Here is a 22,254-nt window from a genome sequence, read left to right on the forward strand (position 1 = left end):
GAGAAATTCCAAACACAGAGGTGTCTATTGGTCATTACTCACAACCGCTCTTTAGGTTTATGTACCATCATATTAAGCAAATGTTTTTACCTTTCCTTGCTCTGGTAACAAGCACGGATTAATTAATAGGGACTTTATTGTTGGGTTTTTTTCTTGAGCCTAGTTATTGTTATTGACCATACAATACGTACAGTCTTTTAAATACTATAAAGATATCAGTGTTTTGCCTGAGAAGAAACAGTTTTCTTAACCAAAACTGCTGTCTGCTTTAACTTCTTCCTTACAAAACAGAGTTGGTCCCAGAACAGCAGATACAGAGAGCTGGTTCTAGGACTATCTGCCCTACTTGCTGCAGGTGCTGTATAAACATGTTAGCATTTATCAAAGATCAAATAAAAAAGACACTGGAGGAGGTTTTATCCAGCTTGGAGTAATTATAGAGCTTCTACACTGAATCAGGTTGGTAGCTTGGCATATGGGCAGAATAAGGTCATGTTTGCCAGCATCTGTCTGATGTTCCCTAGTATGACCAGCTCCGACATGGGAGCTGCAGGGTATAGTGCCGAACTCTCTAGGAAAAAGGATCCTCTTAGTCCTTGAAATGCACTGTTACTACAAAAGGTCTAGCTGGCATTAGCTCGCTATGCCATAGCAACTTCTGTTTGAAACAACAAATCCCAGTTTATTAGAAATATATGTCAAATGAAAAGTCTTCTCTGGTCTCTAGTCCTACATTTAGAATAGTTTGTACCTGCTTCCTGCCTTTAAGAGGTTTGTCAGCCATAGCCTGGTTTATGCTGTGGTGACAGCTTGGGACTTGAGCTTCTCAAGCCATCCTCTTTGCTCCTGTGTGGTCCTTTCCCAGCATGAGCCAACTGGCTTCTGGTAGTGGTACTTGGACAGGTGAACAGGGTAGGCTGGCAGGGAGCTGATGTGGCTGCTCCCCATCCTGAGTTGGCCTGTGGCTCCTCTTGTGAGTAGGTGTGTGTGTTTTTGGGGGCTTTGTTTGGAGGGTTTTTTGGTTGGTTGAGGGTTTGGGTTTTCTAGGTTTCTTCTCATTTTCAGGAGGGTGGGAGGACTTTCTTAACTTTCTTCTTCTGTTTTATTCCATTTAAAGTGTTCAGACTAGGGCAGCCAATTCAGTACATTCTTGTCCCTGTTCCAAAATCCTATTTCCATGGCTGGCTGCTGCAGGTAGCATTGCCAGCTGACCAGACAGTTACTATTGGAACACTTATTTCAGAGCTGGCTTTTTTTCCTGGAAGTATTGCTGGTTTTAAAAAAAACCCTCTAACGCCTCCTGGCCAGATGTGCTAGAATATGGCTGTCGCGACACTGACTTTATAAAGCAGTCTGGGAAGTAACAAATTTCTGTTTGTATGTTACCTTTAATCCCCTACTTACTAACCTTTCAATACGTTCAACACAGGACCCATGATTTCGGAGTGCTTGGGGAACCTTTTGCGTATAACACTGAGTGCAGAATACTTCGAGGACAAATACTTATCTCTTTCTGTTATTGGTAAGTTGATATAGAAGAACTTGGAGAGGAAATTAAACATGGTGAAATTTTTAAAATTCGCTGAGGTCCTCTTATACTAGAATTCCCTGGATTATATTAAGATCACAGAGCTTAGTAGATTGCACCTCATTGTAAGTAACAGCCAAATGCTACCTTTATTTCTGTATAATCTATCCCATAGCATTGTTGAGTGATAACTTAGCAATATCAAGTCTAATCATGGCTGTCTTTGGACTCAAATTAAAATGCACATGGTAGTTTCTAGGCATGTTAACACTGGTGGATTTCCCTCCTGGTAAAAATATTCCCCAGTAACAGCATATACTATTCTGAAAATTCACTAGCTGAAGCTGGCAATACATTACTGATTTTGCACTAGTGGATCTCCACTTTCTTTGCTTACAGCTACAGGACCTGGTGGAGGCATATAAATTCTTAATGAAATTAAGAAAAATTAGCTGGGCCCTCTGGCTACAGGCTTAGTAATCAACAAGTGGTGCATTTGAGTGAAAGTACCACAGGGTGCCCTGGAAGGGCGGAGTGAGATAACTTTGGGGCTATAAACATCATCAGGTGTAAGACTATATGTGTAAAAGGTAAACTCAGCCTTGAACTAGTCTATGGTAGTTAGCTATCTAACTAGATATAGTCCATAACATAACATCCATCTGTCTAGAATGTTAAACTTGTATAAAAACCCACTTAATGTATGTTCTTTGTTCAGGTGTCTTCATACATAAAGACACTGCAACTGGGATATGTACAGCTTGAAAGTATAAAGCAATTATTTTTGGAAGAGAGGCTTAAAAAAAAAAAGCCCACAAAGACAGTTTTGTAGCCTAGCAAAATCCAAGCTAAGCTTTAGTGTGCTTGTCATCCAGGTTAGACCCTTGAAGAGACTCTGTTGGCCAGGCAGGCATCAGAGAGAAACATGGGCCTGTGCCAGCCACAGATGAGACTCCTGATGTTGCTAGAGACTCTGGCCAGGCAGGCATCAGAGAGAAAATGAGCCTGTGCCAGCCACAGATGAGACTCCTGATGTTGCTAGGTTGTCATCATCTGTCAATCCTGACAACTTGGACACTGATGACCTAACTGACTGTTCTGTGCTTACTGGGGTTTTTGCCTCTTTAGAATTTAATATCTTTACATATTGGAGATTTTTTTATCTTCAGACCTTGAGCTGCTAGTGTTCTCTGTCCCAGTCTGTCTGTAATTCTACCTTTCTTACTTTCTATAGAGTTTGTTACAGCTCTTTTTCACCACTTTGCAATTCTCTTTTACGTCTGAGCCCAGGGCATGCAGCTGGGCTGTATTGGAGCAGGGTCAGCTGAACCCTGGGACAAGGGCAGGTTGCTGAGGGAGTTTGCAGAGCAGGAATTATACTCATTAATACTGCTTTTCACTAATTGCCCATAGATCAATCTGGCATAGCCTGGGAGCTAGATGAGGCCATGGCATCACAGTGTGGCTATACAGTAACTTACAGCAATTGGCGTAACATTGAGTTTCGTGCTTCTGCACTAAGCTGCCATTCTCGCTTAGAGGTAAGTCTATTACAGGCATTTTGACTACAGTGCTGTTGTATACGACCTTTATGCAAAAGATTACCAAATTATTGTTAGGTATTAATTGAGGTGTTGTGGTATCTTGAACATCTATTAGCAGAAAATGATTTAATTCTCCTCAACGTATCCAAAGGTCTGAGAATATTCTGTGGTATTGACATTTGAATGGCCTACAGATGAACACATGAAGAAGCATATCACATATGCCCTTGAAGGGCAACTGTTTTCTCTTGGATAAGAACAGGGAATTCTGTCTGGCAGCTGTGTTGTGCTCTGCTCTAGTATTTAGCATCTGAGACACATTAGGGTAAAAGCTCAAAAGCTTTGGCTGCTTGTGTTGCTTGGTCACTGCTACTATGTCATAAAACACAAGAGCAGCTATATTTTAAGGAGCATTTTTTTTTGTCCAGCTCTGGGGCTATGTGAAAGGTTGAAATTGCTCCACAAAGTATTTATGTTGCTATGTAGCTATACACCTATAGGCATATAGCCTATGTAGTTAACCAAATAGAAAACAATGCTTTGGTATGGAGTTGCTCCTCTGTGCAGAGGCTGGTGGGCGGCTTTTGTAAGTTACTCTTAATTCACAAGGGTAGGTGGTGTCTAACTAGGAAAAATTGGTCTAACAAGCAAGCGTTCCCTCTGTCCATGCAGAAAGATGTGTTCACAGTAACTATACAAATCAAAGCATCGCATACTTCTGACATGAAAAATACTGCAACTCATCTGAAAAGTGCAAGTTGCCGTTATGGCCCATGGAGTCCGAGAGAGTTAGTATGTGAAAGTAACTACATGGAGGTAAGTACTGGAAGTACAAATGGGAAGGTACTTAAAATAAGGTAAGAAGGTAAATACTTGAAGATGCTCTCTTTGGAAGCTTTTTAGATGATAGGAATGTGTATTGGAAACGGAATTTGAATGCCCCACTGTGAACAGCTCACTAGTGAATGCACAGCACGCATCTTGAGTTTAGTGATACATTTATATTATGCTTACATAGCCTACCAGCCAGCATTAATAGCCAATAAAGTTGTGAAATAGTATTCAAAAGGTTGAGCTAATGGATTGAACTCGCTGAATGTTGCCTCAACAAATCTTAGTTGAGATGATAACAGACGTATACTTTCTGAAGGAAGTTTCCCTACTGAATTTGCTGGGGAGAAGGGGCGGGGAGGGCAAAGGACTCCACTTTGAAGAGGATATGGGCTTTAACTGGAAGTAGAAAAGGGAAGATATGCTAAAAATAAAAAGAACCTGAAATCAAGCAGACTGTAGATAATGCACCATGCATGATGGCATTTCATGCTTTTTTTTTTTTTTTTTTTTTTTTTTTACTTGAAGGGGGTGGGAACCTCCCTTTAGCAAATACTAGTCTCCCTTCTCAATCCTATACTGTTCTAAAAGTATTGAAAAAGACTTGCAGGGTGTTGGAGACAAGTAAATAAGTGCCACCAGGAAACCCCTTACAGAGGCTTTTTCCCTTCAGGTTTCTGTCAGGAGGGAGGTTCCACAGACTGTAAAAGACTTCATTCAAGATGAACCTGACGACTGGACTCTCACCTTTCCAGAGGTAAAACTACAGGTTTTCTTCCTAGTAAAAGCTAGTGCTACTTCTGGCACAACATCCTTCTGTTCTATGTCTGCACAGTACAAAATGTCCTTTCAAAAAGCACTTAAGTTGGAAGGGCAGAACTTCTGTACCAAGTGGTTTTAGCATAGAGACTTTATAAGTTAGAAATACAGACAGCTGCAGGCCATGTCTCCAAGGAAGAAATGGAAACTGATTTTTCAAAAAGCCTAGAAATCAAGTCTTCCCCAGGCAAGAGACTGTGCAACAAAAACTGCCCCTAAGACCTCATGGCCCAGGAGTGAACTGCAGATAGGCTTTTTTCTTCTTGGACTGTATATTTGTAATGCAGCAGTGCAGTTAATCTCCAATGCTCTTAATATGGAAAGTTTTCTGTTTGTGAGAGGCTGAGCAGGGGAAGACTGGAGTGGTATCACACTAGCAGTATTTAGAATAAGGCAACAAAACTGCTGGGCAGTTCAATACAGTAAATCATTGTGTAGTAAATAAGAAGTTATTTTGAATAGAATGTTTAAACTGCTGATGAATTTCTCTGGGTAGGCAAAAGCAGGAGAAGCCTCAGTATGGCAAATAGTGTTTCATCAGCCAGAAGAGAAAAAGGCTCTGCTTGTGAGCGATGCTTGGAGCGCAGGCTATGGACTCAACACCACAGATACCAGGGTTCTGCTGCGAATACCATACACTGCTGTGCAAATTCAGCTGGTCGAGGTTGGTATGCTCATTCTGGCCCAGCAAGCTGCCAGGATGTGTAGGTCTAACCAGATCTCTTCCTACAGGCTCAGGGAATTACCTTTTCTGCAGTGAGATCAAGTACGTTTTACAAACAGCGATGGATGATCCTGATGGTGGATACTGCTGTGGCGTGTCCTGTAGGTGAGAAATACGGTACCTTACTCCAATGCTTAAATGTACAGGGGCTGACTTACAACTAGAGTAATGAGCTGACAGCTTTCATATCTTGTCCCTAAGATGGTGTGGACTACACTAACAAAACAATCATCTGGACTGTTCCAAAATATATTCAACCGCTTTCTGCTGGAGCAACTAGCTTTAAGGATGTACTTGTTGAAGCTGGTGTGGATCTACACAAGCTCTCTGCCAAAGAAATGGCTTCCAGAAAATATGTGTTATCGAATGACTTAAATGCAATTACAATGAAGATACCAATAGGTGCAGAAGGTGGCTATTACAAGGTTAGTCATTTATGTTAGGTGGCAGGTAAAGTACTCTTTCTGTTCTTACTCTTTTTTTTTTTTCTGGGAAGGAATAATTCTTCATCCTGTTCCTTCCAAATAAGGATGGGGGTGAAGGGGAAGAAAGAATATATTAAAAATCCCAAAAGTCCTGACTAAAGATAGCTCTTGTAAGCGCCGCTTTGTGAAGAATTTCTCTTCTTACAAGCACAGATGGACAGAATTCTATACAGAGCTATTGATTTGTCTCCTTCCTCAGGTTAATGCAGAGCTTTCACCTTTTAGTCCTGATGTCTTTTTTTTTTTGGGAAGGAATAATTCTTCAACCTGTTCCTTCCAAATAAGGATGGGGGTGAAGGGGAAGAAAGAATATATTAAAAATCCCAAAAGTCCTGACTAAAGATAGCTCTTGTAAGCGCCGCTTTGTGAAGAATTTCTCTTCTTACAAGCACAGATGGACAGAATTCTATACAGAGCTATTGATTTGTCTCCTTCCTCAGGTTAATGCAGAGCTTTCACCTTTCAACCTGTTCCTTCCAAATAAGGATGGGGGTGAAGGGGAAGAAAGAATATATTAAAAATCCCAAAAGTCCTGACTAAAGATAGCTCTTGTAAGCGCCGCTTTGTGAAGAATTTCTCTTCTTACAAGCACAGATGGACAGAATTCTATACAGAGCTATTGATTTGTCTCCTTCCTCAGGTTAATGCAGAGCTTTCACCTTTTAGTCCTGATGTCATACTCCTTGGAGACAGTCCTAACTGGACTGTAAAGCATGCACGGGTTCTACCGTATTTTACACAGATCACTTAAGAGAATGGGAACAACCCATTTGCCCACCAGACCGTATGATATTGGGATGGGCTGAGACTATACATCTAAATCTAGTTGCTTGGAGTGAACTGAATCCTGGGGAAATGTAACAACTGAACTTCAAAGGAAGTTGCAGGAGGAGCCCTTTCACTGGTGAAAGACCCCTGTTGCTTTGAAACTTGGGAGCAGGGGACAATTTTCAAAAGGAAGTCTCCTGAGTATTCTGAGATAATCTTAAGCTATTAAGCAAAAATAGAGCCCATAATAGTGATACAGCAAGTGCCACGTAAGAGTTCATGATTCCTCAAAGGTGGTGTTTTTTCAGACTTCTGTCCCAGTATAAAAGCAGGGCCACAGAGCTGAGAAGGACAATTGTTTCCAGCTGTAGCTCTAGCTGGACCTTGAGATGCTACAATGCAACTTTAACTTTAATGTAAATAAATATTATACTAAAGGGTGTTGATTTGAAATTCTAGACTTCTGTGAGCAGTGGACAGCATGGAACAAAATACATCATCAACCTGTTCTTGGAACATCAGTGGGAAGATAACAAATGGGGACTAACCAAACATACTATCATTAAGGAAATAGAAACACCATTTGAACAAGTAGAACTTGCTATAACCAACAGTAAGTAGCCTAAAGTTGAATTTACTGAAGATTTTGGTACCGATAAGAGCTTAATATTACTGTGTTCCTTTTCAGACTCAAATCTGAGTGCGAGGCTAATGAATGTGACAGTGGGAACGTTTCTCCCAGATGTGGAGCTTGTGAACTTAACCATTGACGGGGCAACTGTTGCTGTACCTGAAGCTGTTCAGCATGGATATCTAACATATGAGATCAGATATGCTAATGGAAGCAAAGCCTATGTAATAAAAGTCCCATTTGATGCACCAAGCATTAAGAAAGAGGTCTGTATTAAGACACTGCAGCATACCATGGTATAGAAATGATGATATCACTTGGTGATTTTTATTTCTAAATATGATTTTCCTAGTACGTGAGAGCAGACATGAGAGCACACACCCTGAATGTCACACTTGCATTCATAACCCATCCAACAAGTGAGACCTTCACTGTCCCAGTCACAACAGTGTCCGCTGTTAAAGATGCAGGTAAACTAGTGGAACTTGAGCAAAACTGTACTAACCTGGCTGTGAACTCAGCTGTTAACTGGGCTTACTTCAGCCAGGGACACTGTCAGTCCTAAACAGCCCTATTAAACTCTGACAGCTAACATGCTGGCTGACTCTTGACTGTATTACAGTACTGCCCAGCGCAAGAGGATTTTGTGATGGGAGGAACCTTCATCTCATTATCACTCGTGGGAATGTGGACCAAAACTGGCTACCCTTCATCTCAGATTGGCACTTGACTCCAGAGGCTGCACAGAAGTACAACTACAGCCTGAGGGACAATGGCACTCACTTGGCAATCTCTGTCCCTTTCCTTTTTTCCCATGTGAACTATGAGGTAAGGATGCCAGCATGTAGCAATTAAAAGGCATGCTCTAGCTGTGAGATATGAACATGATAGACTATGTCCTTGAAGGTCATAAAATAAACTTTGAAGCCCATCTCAAAGGAAAGGATTAATGGAGGACTATTTTTCTGCCCTTGGAAGAACACTTTAATTTCCCTTGGTTAATATTGACAGTAGTCAAGAAAAAAAAAAACACATTCTGCAAGCACTTTAAGGCTGAGCTATCTTTAATGGCAATTGTACATGCAATGGAGTTTGTATTGTGCTCTATTGCAAAATGACTGAAAAAGATCACTGTGTCAGCTTCTAGATTTAAAAAATATCTCCTGTGGATTTGACCTTGATCAAGCACCATTACCTTTGGCTTGTGATAACCTGCCCTCTTAGTTTTTGCATACTTTAGTTGAACAGTGTGTCTTTATTCTCTTGTTTAACCTGTGATTGTCATCTCTAGGATTTTCATACTTCTGGAATAAAGGCTTCACTCCACTTAACCTTGAAGGATGGCATCACCTTGGCTAATAGGAGGGACTTCTCAATTTCCTGCAGATTTTCACCTTCAGAGCTAATACGTAATAACATGTTGGGGATTAGCTATTAATGCTCTTTGAGTTGCATAACTAAGTCACGCAAGCCCATGCTTGTTTCTAGAGTTTATACTTGTGTGATACCCTGTCTGCCTGTCAGATTTCCTACAAAGTAATATGCTACAAGGCAAGTCAAATTACAGATTGGAGTTACTATCCTGTCTAGTACAGGAGAGGGGGAAGGAGGTGGGAAACTCTACTTCCCCTCACACCTCCAAAAGCATGAAGCTCTTAAAGGGGTTTTGGGGTTGTTTAGGGTTTTGTTTTGGGTGGATTGGTCTTTTTGTTTGGGTAGTTGTTTTTTGGGGGGCAGGGTGGGGCTAGGGGTAGGGAGGGTCATCTTATAAATTAGTCATTCCAAAGCTACTCATCTGGATTGAATGTATCGAATATCTTGTCTAAAAAAAATCCCTTTGGGAGAGGTGAGACCACCTGGGAGGAAAAAGGTGAGTGATATCACAGACTTCACCCATGTAGTGCACATTCTACTGGCAGTTAGCTTGAAGAAAATCAAGTGTTAGTACTGAAGAGAGTCTTGCTCAAAACTTAATCCTCATGAGCTGCCGAAACACTTGCTAGTGAATCCACGCAGAACCTCTTTGCTGTGCTAGGCTACAGAATAAAGGAGCTTGGGTCCTGACTTGTATGGAAAACTGTATTTTCTCTTTCAGAGTGCCTGCCCAATGGCACTGTGATTATTACTACAGTGAAATTGGTAGGAATTGCAGACCTGGACACCAGCCTGCTTGTGTTGAGGGACAGACAGTGCAAACCCAGTCTAGTGACAGAGAAGACTGCAACCTTCAAGTTCAATGTGAACACTTGTGGAACAAGTAGAAAGGTAAGGGCTTAATTGTGAAGTTTACTCTGCATTGGGGTAGGGTTATTACTAGAATTGGCAGAGGTCCAGAGTTGAACAGAAGCTGCAAGAAGGTCACAGCTGACTCTTTGCTAAGTAGTACCTCTATACTCCTTTTCTGAGGATACTAAATTCAGTCTGGCAGAAGTTCTTATTTGGTAAAAAGTTTTCAAGGCCAGAGGTGTTTTCTGAAACTAGCCTTCAGTTTGACAACTCTGAATTGTTTAGTAATGGACTTGAATGTGAGTTTACACTGTTGATATATGCTGATATGCCTTGCAAAAGATGGTTAGGTGTTACTAATGACTACCTGGCCCAAGACTAGAGCTGGTCCTGTTCCTGCCACCTGATTACTACATAAATAGAAAACAGACAAAATAATAAAGGATCAGATCATGCTCAAATTCAGGTCACCACAGAAGCAGCTTACTTCTGCAAGTGTTACATCTTATGCTAGACACTGATTCTGTCAACAGAAACAACTGATCTCTTAGACCCAGTGCACTCCTTTCTGAGGTGTTAGGTCATGTTCAAGGTATTGTGAGCTAATAATCTGTTCCTTCTTGACTATGGCATAGCTGTCAGCTGTAGTCAGCTTTAGTTCAGTAGGCATAGGGCTGTTGGCCAGTAATTTCTGGCCATTCCTAAGCATATTGTGCTCAGGGCAATATGCCAGTCAGGTGAAGAAATGTGGGTGGATATTGTGTCAAAACCAAAGTAAACTCTAATGTAACTGTCCTGTCTGTAATGATGTGTATCTTTCAGTTCAATAGCACAACTATGACATATGAAAACGATGTACTCTATTTCAGACCTGGCAATGATACACCAGTATACCAGTAAGTGTCATCCCCTAGAATAAGGTTGTCCAAGGTATTTTGGTTTCTAAAATCTAATGTTAAACCTCTTCCCTCAGACTGAAATTTGTATGCTCGTACGCAATCAAGCAGACTGTTGATATCCGATATGAATCTAAGAAGAACCCACCACCCAGTATTAAGCCAGGGTTTGGCTCTCTTGCTCTTTCATTGAAGCTTTTCAAAGGTAACGTTTATGATTAGACTTTGCAAGATGGTTGAGGTGGGAAGGGACCTCTGAAGGTCATCTGTCCAACCCCCCCTGTTCAAGCAGGGCCACCTGGAGCAAGTTGCCCAGGACCACGTCCAGATGACTTTTGAATATCTCCAAGGATCAAGTGGAAACCTCTTTAAGGCCTCTAACAGAGGTTTTCCATTCCAGAATGCAATACAAATGGTCGAGTACCTATAGTGGATCAGACAGACGCTTGTGTCATCAGTGACACAAGTGTTGTTCTCCTGCTTGGTCTCGGCATGCTAAAAGTTTTGTGTAGTGGGTGTGATACCAGCTTCTCTCCCCTTTCAACTCCCTAAGTGTTGCTAAGTAGAGTTAGCACTGACCAAAATAATCGTAACCTGTGTCAGAGAAGGAAGCTACATGTAATACTGCTGTAAAATGGTAACTACGCTGGCAGAAAGGGCTAACTGAAGCCTGAACCAAACCCTCGCCCTGACTGGAGTGGCCCTGATGCATTTTTATCTTTTTTTTTTTAGTAACTTTCTAAAGACAGTTTTGAATGAGCATCTTACTCCAGTGGGTTTTTGCAGAGGAAGAATGACTCTCTTCTGGATCCTCAGAGCCAAGGAATACAGTTCAGATCTTTACTTTCATTACCAGTTCTTATTTTTCTACTATCCTATCCCCATTTGCTGACACCCATATGCTCTCCCAGATTTTATCATTACTGTGCCAGAGTAAATGGTGGTGGAAAGAAGAGTGAAGCAGAGAGTTCACGAATACTTACTCTGCAAAAAGGAAACTAACATCAATGCTCTCTTCTAGAGAAATCCTATTCAGACCCCTATCAGGAATTGGAATATCCTGTGGTAAAATACCTGAGGGAGTCACTGTATTTTGAAGTTGAACTGCTCCAGCCCAAAGATGCGAGACTGGAACTAAACCTGGATGACTGTTGGGCTACAAACTCCCGAAGTCAGGACAGCCTTCCGCAGTGGCCCATCCTTATAAATGGGTAAGGAGGGCTTCCCTCCTGTATTGGTAACTGTTCAGCACAAGGCCCCTTACCTTAGGTGGGAGGAAAGGGGAAGAGGACAGAAATCAGCTTGGATGCATCATTTTGTCCTGACTGTACAATTGCTGCTAGGCTGTGGAGAGCATGTTGGTGTCAGCACAGTGGCTATGCCTTCTGATGGCAGCAGATCATGGGGGTGGCCAGAAGTGCTTCTAGCTAACAGCTTCCAGCTGGAAAGAAAGAACAAGAAGCAACCCTGACTGTGGCCAAAGGCAGGGACCATGAATGGGGGAGGCTATCCATGCCCCTATGGCCAGAGGAAAACAGAGAGGGAAGTTCCTCTGTAGTCCATCTCCTTGACTTGTTTAAAGATCCAGTTGAAGTGATGAAGGTTTAAATTAAACATGTTGTCTTTCAATTTCCCAAAAAGGTGTGAAAACAGTGAAGACTCCTACAGAACAGTCTTCCATGAAGTTAACTATAGTATCAGAGTAAAATTTCCTCAGCACCTAAAGAGATTTGAAGTGAGGATGTTCACCTTTGTACAAGGCACAACTCTGTTACAAGAGCAGGTGAGATGTCTCTGTGCTCTGTCATGTGCTGTAGGCAGTTCCAGTATGTGAGCCTGGAGCGGTGCATGCAGCAAATGCTATGTAATATCTCGGCTGGCCAGGTGCTGCCTGGAGCTATTAGCCACCTCCTTAAAGGCATAACACTATAAGAATAGTAAATAAAGACTAGCCACTTAGCAGTGTTCAGTTCATCTCCTTTGGGGTCAGTACACATATCAGATGTTTGCCAAATAAGACTGCCCTACACATAATTTAAATATTCTTGTCTTGTAGCTGTATTTCCACTGCAGTGTGGTGATCTGCAGCACTATGCAACAGCCTTCAGGCTTTCTTTGTCCAAGGAGATGCAATCCTGGAAAACACAGACTTGGTAAGTAAACAGGCACTTAAGTCACTACTGAATCTTTGCTCAGCAATACAGCACATGCTCTCAGAGGCTGTGTCAGATGACAGACCCCTAGTCCTAGCATGTGTTGTACAGAAAATTAAAAGCTGAAATGTCTCACTAGACCGCAGTGCAGAACCACATCCACGTGGGCAAGCGTCATCTGGAGCAGTGCTTGTTAGGAAGGAAAACAACTAGCAGAGGTTGGTGTCAATCTTAAATTACACTACCGAAATACCAAGCATACTGCTGTTGTAACGTAACAGACTTCTCTGTGTGTGTCTTCTCCCTGTAGGTGAATACAGTGATTTTTGACAGACTAAACAAGAACTATTTAGTTTTATGAAGTTGCGGTTAGGTAGCCTAAGCAAGCACAGCCTGCCCAGACTTACAAGCAAAGACATCTCGAAAGTATCTACTGGGAAAAAAATATTGACGGTGTCTACTGAGAAAAGGGTCAGCTAACCAGTATAGATGTATCTTTGTCTTTAAGTTAAATTAGTGTGTTTCTCTCTTGTGTTCCTCTACAATGTTGAACTCTTAGTCTTTCGTGTGACTTGCGTCTGACCTAGTCTGCTCAGCTAACATGCCCAAAACTTGTGTCTAGTCACTTTGCAGTTGGAAGCATCTGGTTTGGGGTAGGGGGAGGAAGGTGGCAACAGGTGTGAAGTCAATTGTAAATCACTGAGCTTTTTTAAAGTTTCAGTATGAACAAAGGATTGCAGGGAGCTTAATGTCAGTAAGAGAAATTGTTTTTTGAAGCAAGATGGGGAGGAACATACTTGATCCTGTAGTGGCTATTGACAGAAAAGCTGTAAACTGTGGCTCTCACAGGAGCGTTGTGGCTCGGCAATGTCAAGTTGCCTTCCCTAGTTGGGGGAAAATCACTCACAGGTAGCATAACTGACTGCTTAGCTGAGTAAGCTGTCAGCCTAAAGGGAAAAAAGCTTTTAGTTAAGAATTATAGTAGTAATAATGCTAATACATGGACTCTATCCACAAAGTGTTAAGGATTCTTCCTTACTAGAGAACATGATGCTTAGGAGCTCCTGTCAGATGATCCTGTCTCTTTTTTTTTTTTTTTTTATTGGGGGGAAATTTCTTGGTTTCTTCTTTGCATCTGAACAGTGATGTGAAAACAGTTCAGATTCAATATTGTATTTTCCTGTTCTAAGGAAAGCTATTGTTTAACATGAAACATTATCCCTTAGGGCTAAAGATACAATAATGGGTGTCTGCTTTTTAACTTTATATTAAACAGAATTATACTACAGGGAATTTCTGTGAAGGCTAACTTGAGCAAGAAATTATTTTGTGAATCTATTTGCACTTTGTGAAAAAGCATGGTGTCTAAAAGATTGTAGGTCTATTGCTACAATACCTGTACAGTGATCCCACTAAACAGTTTGTGCTATAATTACAAGGTCATGTTTGTAAGTCTTGTCTGTCTTCTAGTTGCCTGCTAAGCAAATCTGTAATAGATGTCTTTTACTGTCATTTCTGGAAAAATCTGTGTGGGCTTCATGATGAGGGACATGTCAAGTCCCCAGCTGTGCATCAAGTCTGTTTTCCAATAGAGGAGGCTACCGTGCTAAAGGAGTCTTATTTTGTTACTCCTGTGGTAGGTGAAGACTAAAGCCATAGAGCTGCGATACTGAGGAATGAGATGTAAATATGTCAGCATGGGAGTAAAAGGAAAATGCAGAATATATAAGCCTGACAGCAGACTTGACAGGTCAGTGACTTCATGCTTAGTGTTCTCTCCTACATTAACCCAGTGGGTTAAGTACCAGCTATTCCTCAGTCTGTGGGCAGAATCTATTGAGAAATCAAAGGACACACCTATAATATGCTGCCAGGGTTTTGCACCTAACAGAACGCAAGTGTGGACACTTTAAGTGGTATGGTGACTTCCCTGTTGTCTTGCATCATGCTGTCTCCCAAGAAATGAGACTGTTATGCAATGTTTTCTCCAGATAGGTGAGTGGCAATATTCATCTGCCATGACAATGCTCTACCAGCACAGCATGGGCTGCCTTGAGTAGCCTGAGCCACCTTCTCCCCTCTTACAGCTGTGTGGGGGGGGGAAATGTAGCAACTAGGGACTGCTGTGAGAACCAAGCATCAGGTTGGGCAGCCTATTTCAGTGTTGTTAAGTCAGCCTCAGTTGTCGCTTCCTGGGATTCTGATTGCTTTCTTCAAGCCAAGACTTGAGGATAACATCGCTTAGTAATAGAAATCTGGTATTTACAATCTCATCGAAGGTACCTTCATTTCTTTTCATAAGATTAGTCAATATCTTGAGATTCTTCATCTGTTGACAGGGATTTAAGAGTTGTTGAAAAGCAAGGTGATGCCCAGGTAAACTGTGGCTCTACTCTTCAGCTCTTCTCATTTTGCAAAATGGCACTAAGCAGAGCTTTTAGAAGTGTTAATAGGTAAGGTGGTCCTCTACCTTTTTGATATGTTGGAAAATTCAAGGAGATTCCCCTCCATGGTTGGACTAGGATTTACATAAACCTTCTTGTCAGATTTTTCCAACAGCACGCAAGACACAAAATCCATTTGAATATCAGTAAAATCTTTTAAAGACATAACAGTAATACTCTCTCCACCTCAGAGGTGTCTGTTTATACTAAAATTCAGGAACTTCCTTCCTGGTTATATATATATATTTAAAAAAAAAAAAAAAATCCTCTTCAAGTGTTGAATCAACACCTCTTTGGCTTTTAAGTGGATATTTTATGACCACATGCTTTTCGCCCTGGTATTTGGGATGTTATTTTTATATCCCTGTTAACACAAGTTGAAAGGAGATCAATCTTCTTTTGTTTATGCTTAATGTCTTCTGCAATTTCAACAGGTGAATGATAAAAGTCTAAGGGGAAAAGAGAAGTCTGGTGTAATTGTTTTTGTAGGAAAATAGGAACAATAATAGAAGTGTACTGCAGACAGTTATTTCCACTTCAAATAAATGGCGGTAAGTCAGTGCTACAAGTATATCTGGTCACTGATAGAAACACTGAGTTCTCATTTTTACTATAGTCTATATTCAATGACATGGCTAGTATTTCAAAACTATGTACTGCTTTGGTGATTTAAAGCAGCAACAACTTACTATTAATACTGAAAAATTAAGAAAATTGACATTTACATTTTCTAACCCAGTCTTCTCTTTTGGTATATTGCTTTGCTTCTCTGTTTTCAATCTCAATGTCTTCAGTAAAAGAGTAAATGGTATGCACCTATATACAGAGAAAACTGACAAACTGACAATGTCAGAAAACTGTTCTTGACAATGATCTAATGATTTGGGAAGCTTTGGTTCAAGTTTTGGCTTCTGCCACAACTCTGAGTCTTCAGCTAGTCACTCCCATATAAATGCTGTTTCCATTTGTGTGTGCATGAGTCCAGAAACACCTAAACACAGTGCTAGTTGGTTTCCCAAACCCCAGGCAGGCATGTGCTTTGAAAGAAATGCTTTAAAGCAGAAGTAAGCTGAATTGGTCTCCTTACAGTGCTTGGCATACTGATAAAAGAGCAAGCCTAGGCCCATGGTGCTGTGTAAAGAAGCAAAAAGTCAGGGGCTTGATCAGGGAGGGGGTTCAGATGGACCCAAATTCTATAGCTCATTAAAACCAAACTGCTTTGTTGGGAGCTGGGATGCTTGGAAAGAAATGCTTTAAAGCAGAAGTAAGCTGAATTGGTCTCCTTACAGTGCTTGGCATACTGATAAAAGAGCAAGCCTAGGCCCATGGTGCTGTGTAAAGAAGCAAAAAGTCAGGGGCTTGATCAGGGAGGGGGTTCAGATGGACCCAAATTCTATAGCTCATTAAAACCAAACTGCTTTGTTGGGAGCTGGGACTTCTATAGCTCATTAAAACTAAACTGCTTTATTGGGAGCTGGGACTTCTCTCTACAACTGAGTTTCCCATCTGTTAAATGCAGTAATAGCGTTGGTGGTTGTATGGCAAATAAGTTGGGGAATAAAAGTAAGGCAGTCAGATACTGGCTCCTTAGAAGCTGGGGTGCATGTGGATTGTTTGTGGTGGGTTGGTTGGTTTGTTTCTTAGCTACTGCCATGCAGAACTGGAGGGATGGCCCCTGGCATCCCTAGGCAGAGGGGCTGTGGCAGCTGCCAGATAAGCAGCTCCCCCAAGGAACTGGCTGAAGCCCTCTAGCAGGAGGCTTTCTTCCCCCCCCAAGCACACCTATGTGCAGCCCAAATGTGTAACCATAAAATGTCTTGGCACCTATGTGGTGCTCCTCAGAGTAGAATTTCAAAGCGCTGTGTGTGTGTGGGCGGGTGGCCCCAGGCTCCCCTCTGCTTTGGGAGTGGTGGGGTGAGCTCTGCTGCTCACAGAGGCAGGGCTTGCCTGGGGATCCACATGCGATCCTTTAACCACTGGGGAATATTCTCTCTGAGGTACTTGCTCTTCCCACCAAGAGGGAACTTGACTTCCTTGCCATCTTCAGGGTGTTTCTCTAGGTATTACTGCTGCTGTCAGGCAACACATTGCTGCACCCTTTTTATAGGGTGGGCAGAGAAGTTGTCACTGTCCTGAATTCAGGTGGAAAGCCTACCCTGGAGAGTGGAGCTGTATGAGTCTACTGAATCCTGGGCTAATACCCTACCTACTAGGCTTCCTCCTTTCCGTCGGTGTGCCTTCTGCTAAATAAAGCAGCATCATATACTTTCAGCTGCACCAGAACAGCCTCTGGTCTCTGAGGTATGAGAAGAAACCCAGAGCCTATCCTCATACTGTTGATAGCAGCAACAACTCTCTCCAGCAGCACCAACTGCCTGCCTGATGGCACCAAAGGAGTTAACTTGTATAAAATCCATTATATGTAACTGCCTGCTTTGCCCTGCCTTATTCTTCCCTAATAAAAGGGTTAGGACAGCTGTGGGGCAAAAGTCCCTCTTTTCTCTGGCTTCTGAAACTTTAAGCACTCTGTCTCTGTGATCACAGCTGGTCCCCCCCTCAGCAATTCACCCAGAGCAGAGGCAAGGGAACTCTGAACATGAAGAGCTGCTCAGGAAAGCAGCTGGTGGGGTCCAGCCATCTCACCTATGATTTGGTGCCCCTTGTTCATCTTTTCTCTTGCCTTCAGCCTGCTTCACTGCACTGCTCTCCAGTGTCTTTGGGCAGGGAGAGAATATGCACAGTCTGGGCTGTTTCTCTCTGGCTGAATGCAAAGTGTGATTTTTTTTTTTTTTTTTTTGTTTTTGGGGGGGGGGGGGGGGCCGGGGGGGTGTGTTGTTTTTTTTTTAATGTCTGGGATCACTTGTTTAAAAGGCAAAATATCTACCTCTAGTGTGCAGCAACTGACTCTGGGAGCAGCAGAATGGTGTAATATTCTCATCAGTAAACTGAGAGTGAAGGACCAGTAGTTCAACCAAATCGCCAGGTTTGCTGTATCTCAAGGCTTTTCCTTAGATTCTAAAATCCATTTCAATTAATTAATTTCTGTATAAGATCTTGTAAAGTTCTTCATCCCTTTTCTCTTTAGTATTTGAGCACTTACCTGCTGCCCTTTCAGCTTTATGACTAGTATCACTCGTGAAGTATGATTTCATGTACCAATTTCTTGTATGAGAAAACTGTGAATGCAGTAGAAAACTATGTGGTGGTGGTTTCTTCTTTAGTACCCATGTTCTGTTCTCCATGTTAGTGAGGAATTTCAATGACATGCTAACCTGGAAAAGGGAGAGCTCTTGGGGCCAGAAGAATTCATTTCATTGTCTGGGACTAACCCCATTCACTCTCCTATATCGCTTTCTTTTTAGCATGGTAAACAACTCTGTCCCTTAGGCAGAATGTAATTTAATTTCTCAGCCATGGACTTCCTGCATGTTCTGTTCTCCATGTTAGTGAGGAATTTCAATGACATGCTAACCTGGAAAAGGGAGAGCTCTTGGGGCCAGAAGAATTCATTTCATTGTCTGGGACTAACCCCATTCACTCTCCTATATCGCTTTCTTTTTAGCATGGTAAACAACTCTGTCCCTTAGGCAGAATGTAATTTAATTTCTCAGCCATGGACTTCCTGTGATTGTTGTGCTGATACTTTAGCTTTATTTCCATGTAGATTTTTAATGTATTTTGTTGAGAGAAGATGCTTGTATGTGAAAGATGTCTTCTACTTCTGTGACTTGTGCAACTTTTTCAGACTGAGGTTCCACTTTTTTGCCTCTGTTCTATGGATTATTATGGTGTTGCTGTTGGAATTCAATATAGCTTTATGGACTTTATGTACAGTCCTGGAGGCTAGATCTCCTACCCTTAAGTGGGGAACTTAACTTGGTCTCTTTCACATGAATTAAATGTCCTAAATTCCTGGGGGTAAAGGAAAGAGAAAAGAAGAGAAATGTTGACTGTATTCCATTTTATTGAAAAATAAATAAAATCCAACATTTAGTGGTACAAGTCCTGCTACTATCATGAATATAATAACTCAGACTATCTCCTCTGGATCAGTGAAATGTCTATGCCAAGGGGAAGAATTACACAAGGAGGGGTTTATAGAGATGCTGTATGTCAGGCAGAGCAAGAATTCATTTCTTTCTGGGAGGAGAGAAACAAACCTGGCACATCCTAGGAGTTCCCAGTCACAGGCAGGTACTGAACCTACCTATGCCTCCTACTCATACACCTCAGTCACTCCCCCCCCCCGCAGGTGCAAGGAGAGATCCCCTGAAATCAAACAAATTAAACAGTGCAAGAGTACAGCCTATTCCAGTAAACCCCTTGGACATGGGCTTTGGTCCTATTGCAGCATAGGGAGTGATTTAGCACAGACCAAGGCCTGGTCCCTAAGGTCAGCTTAGATGCAGCCATCTTGTGCTGGAGCTCAAGTATTTAAAAGTATGGCAGCAGCCACCAGACTTCTGGGGATAGAGGGTGGGCACAGGCAAGGTCTAGTTCACTGCCACAGAAGCAGGAAAGTGTCCTGAAACTCAAAGCCTTGCCTTTGTCGTTACTTAGAGTGGTTCCTCCACCTTGGACTTGCAGCGAGATAGAGAAACTCTACAGGCACCCAACAAGCTATAGCCCAGCACATTCAGGGCCTTCACCTGCCTCTTTCTCTGGGGTGGTGGTAAATGTTGACCCTGAGCCACTTCTCAAATCTGCAGGGTACCTCCTACTGGGAGACTCTTCTTCATTCTGCATACAGCATTACTTAGCTTTGTCTATGAGCAGCAGCCTTCTGAAACCATTAGTTATCAGTGTCTTCAGTTGTACGTGGGTAAACTGAGGCTGCAATGCTGGATCACCAGCCAAGATCACAGATAAACTAGCAATAAAAGTGGATCCTTCCAACTCCTTGTTCCTCTGCTTTAACCATGTCCCTATATGCTTCCTTAGCTAAAGAGCTGAAAAGCATAGTCATTACCTGTAGCTTCAGCTGTGGAAGATTTAAGGAACAAGGTTAAAAGTCTTCCCAATCTACCAAACCAGTATACTTGTGAATGATGATGGTCTTTAATCTACATCAAAGAATGACAGGACTATCTTCCCGTGTATCTGCTAGTGGTTTGCCAGCACTAGTGAGCAGGTACCCCTTTACAGCGACAATGAGAGTCTTTGAGAAAAGACTCAGGATCAAGCTTAGTTGTGGTTCTGTGCAAGATCCCATGGGCAATGTACAGTTCCACTCTCTTGAACATCATGAGGACGACATCCAAAACATAATCCAGACAGACCTTGTCTGTGAGGCTCTTTAACTGCTCAAATCTGGCCCAGTTGCACAGGCTTATACTGAGGAATGCTAAGCTGACAATAGTGCTGCCATCTCATATGTGCATAAAATTTTCTCTAGTTTGACAATTTTATAGGGCTTTAAAAAATTATTCTATTTATATTCTTGCTGAAACCCTAAAGCTTGTGAGAAATCTAACATGGGTTAAAACAAAACAGAAGCATATAGGATATGCTTAAATGTGGTTACATCTTGGGTGACGGTGCTACTTGCATAAATTTGAATGTAGCTGCTTTTTTGAGACACTGATGGATTTCATGCTGATTGCTCCAATATGCACATACCATGTGAGAAGAGCACTGAGTCAGCTTAGGCTGAGCCTTGGGGAAAAAAAAATGTACAAGGACACTTGTATTTCCTTCCAAACAAACAAACAGAGGGAAAGGAGGAAATAAAAAAAAAAGAAGAGAAGGATGCAATAAAGTTTTAGCTTTGCAGTGCTCTGCTGCAGGATGTATCCACAAACCTAAACCATCTGCCCCACACAGATATGCTGATCTATCCATCCTGGTGAGACAAGCTTGTTACCTCCTGGCTGCTGCTCTCTCCATGCCTTACATCTCCCCGTGGAGAAAAGGTTAATCTCACTTGATTAGCTCCACACAACTCAGCCCTGGGTTTTGCTCCTCTCTGCGTGCTGCTGGCCTCAGCACAGCCAAGCCTTACGAATCAGTCTGCAATGAGATTTACAAAGTAACTCATATTTTTTGGTGGTGTGGTGAGACCTGTGCGATACCTGTCAGATGAAAGTCAAAGTAATTAAGGATTAAGACTATGTCCTCATATGTTTGGTTTTTGGAGGGTTTCATGCGTGTTTTACAGGACTGTTACTGGCTGTAAGAAACAGCTGATCTGACAGCTTTTAATAAGGAGACATTATGGTTACTAGAGCCCTCCTAGGTTTCGGTACACCTTGAGGATAAAACTTTGCATCTTTCTGATACCTGAATCAAGTTATTTCATGTCAGAGAGAAGGAAGAGAAGGAAGATAACTCAGCCTAATCTTATTTGTTCTAGCAATTTGATGTAAAAATGTCTTCCGTAATTCATCAGGTATTGAAGCAAGGGGTTTTTATACATTAAATACAGAAATATTATATGTTTCTGTATATATTAATAAAGAAGATAGGATTTAACAGCAATTTATCTACACAAAATGTTCGTTTGCTTATATTTCATTTCCAATATTTAGCGGTCATTGTTAGATTTTACTTATCTATCAGTCAGATATATAATACAAGATACAGACTATGACACTGATATTTATTTGTTTATGAGCAAAGATGTTCTCACTATTACTTAGTTTTGTGATTTTTAGGTACAGTGGCAACGTGGATAAATAGACAATACTTGAATTAACTATACATGTTCTTCCTCATCCTAATATTTAAAGTGCCTACAAATCAATACACTTAGTATTCCTATAGTGTTGTTGTAATTTACTTTTTTTAAATTCAGTTTAAAATTAAAAAAAACCTATGGATTTACTATTGTCCTTATTAAACAGAAGATCAGTCAGAACAGTGATACGTAAATCCTAGGAAGATCAGTTGGCTTTTTTTTTTTTACTTTTGTATCAGACTAAGATTAATATTTCTCAGAAGCTTATTATTAAAAAAAAAAAGACATAAAAAACCCCCCAAAAAGCAAGACTTCTCTCTCAGCAACCTGCAGCTCAGGTTTTTAGGCAATCCTACATCACCTTCCAGCATCGCATCCTATGTACAACGGCAGCCCTCGCTCTCCCTCCCTCTTGCTGTGTCCTCCTCTCGCACCCCGCGCCATCGTACTCTGGTGAGGAAGAAATTTTGCTGCGTTTTTTTGTTTGTAAAGACCCTGAGCATGCCGGGGCGGGTGCTCCAGGTGAGGT

The 22,254-nt window shown here is 41.7% G+C and overlaps 1 protein-coding gene across 1 annotated transcript; it reads left to right on the forward strand.

Moving 5' to 3' along the window:
- The first annotated feature begins 1,434 nt into the window (after positions 1-1,434).
- Positions 1,435-12,935, forward strand: LOC103908363. The gene is made up of 19 exons (XM_009290724.1): positions 1,435-1,522; positions 2,942-3,069; positions 3,745-3,888; positions 4,577-4,660; positions 5,219-5,386; positions 5,455-5,551; positions 5,648-5,871; positions 7,159-7,312; positions 7,388-7,596; positions 7,683-7,800; positions 7,953-8,158; positions 8,622-8,739; positions 9,426-9,595; positions 10,379-10,452; positions 10,530-10,657; positions 11,474-11,663; positions 12,094-12,235; positions 12,509-12,605; positions 12,916-12,935. The coding sequence occupies exons 1-19, from the start codon at positions 1,435-1,437 to the stop codon at positions 12,933-12,935; spliced, it is 2,559 nt and encodes an 852-aa protein (XP_009288999.1).
- Positions 12,936-22,254: the final 9,319 nt, after the last annotated feature.

The sequence above is a fragment of the Aptenodytes forsteri genome, unplaced genomic scaffold (assembly GCF_000699145.1).
Source record: "Aptenodytes forsteri isolate BGI_AS27 unplaced genomic scaffold, ASM69914v1 Scaffold138, whole genome shotgun sequence".
In the NCBI taxonomy this organism is placed as follows: domain Eukaryota; kingdom Metazoa; phylum Chordata; class Aves; order Sphenisciformes; family Spheniscidae; genus Aptenodytes; species Aptenodytes forsteri.

What these genes read in the sequence shown, in the direction of transcription:
- LOC103908363 (XM_009290724.1), top strand. Translation starts at nt 1,435, where the DNA reads ATGATTTCGGAGTGCTTGGGGAACCTTTTGCGTATAACACTGAGTGCA. An exon ending in CACCAAGCATTAAGAAAGAG is followed by an intron (nt 7,597 to 7,682) that starts GTCTGTATTAAG and finishes TGATTTTCCTAG; the next exon opens with TACGTGAGAGCAGACATGAG. An exon ending in CTTGTGGAACAAGTAGAAAG is followed by an intron (nt 9,596 to 10,378) that starts GTAAGGGCTTAA and finishes TGTATCTTTCAG; the next exon opens with TTCAATAGCACAACTATGAC.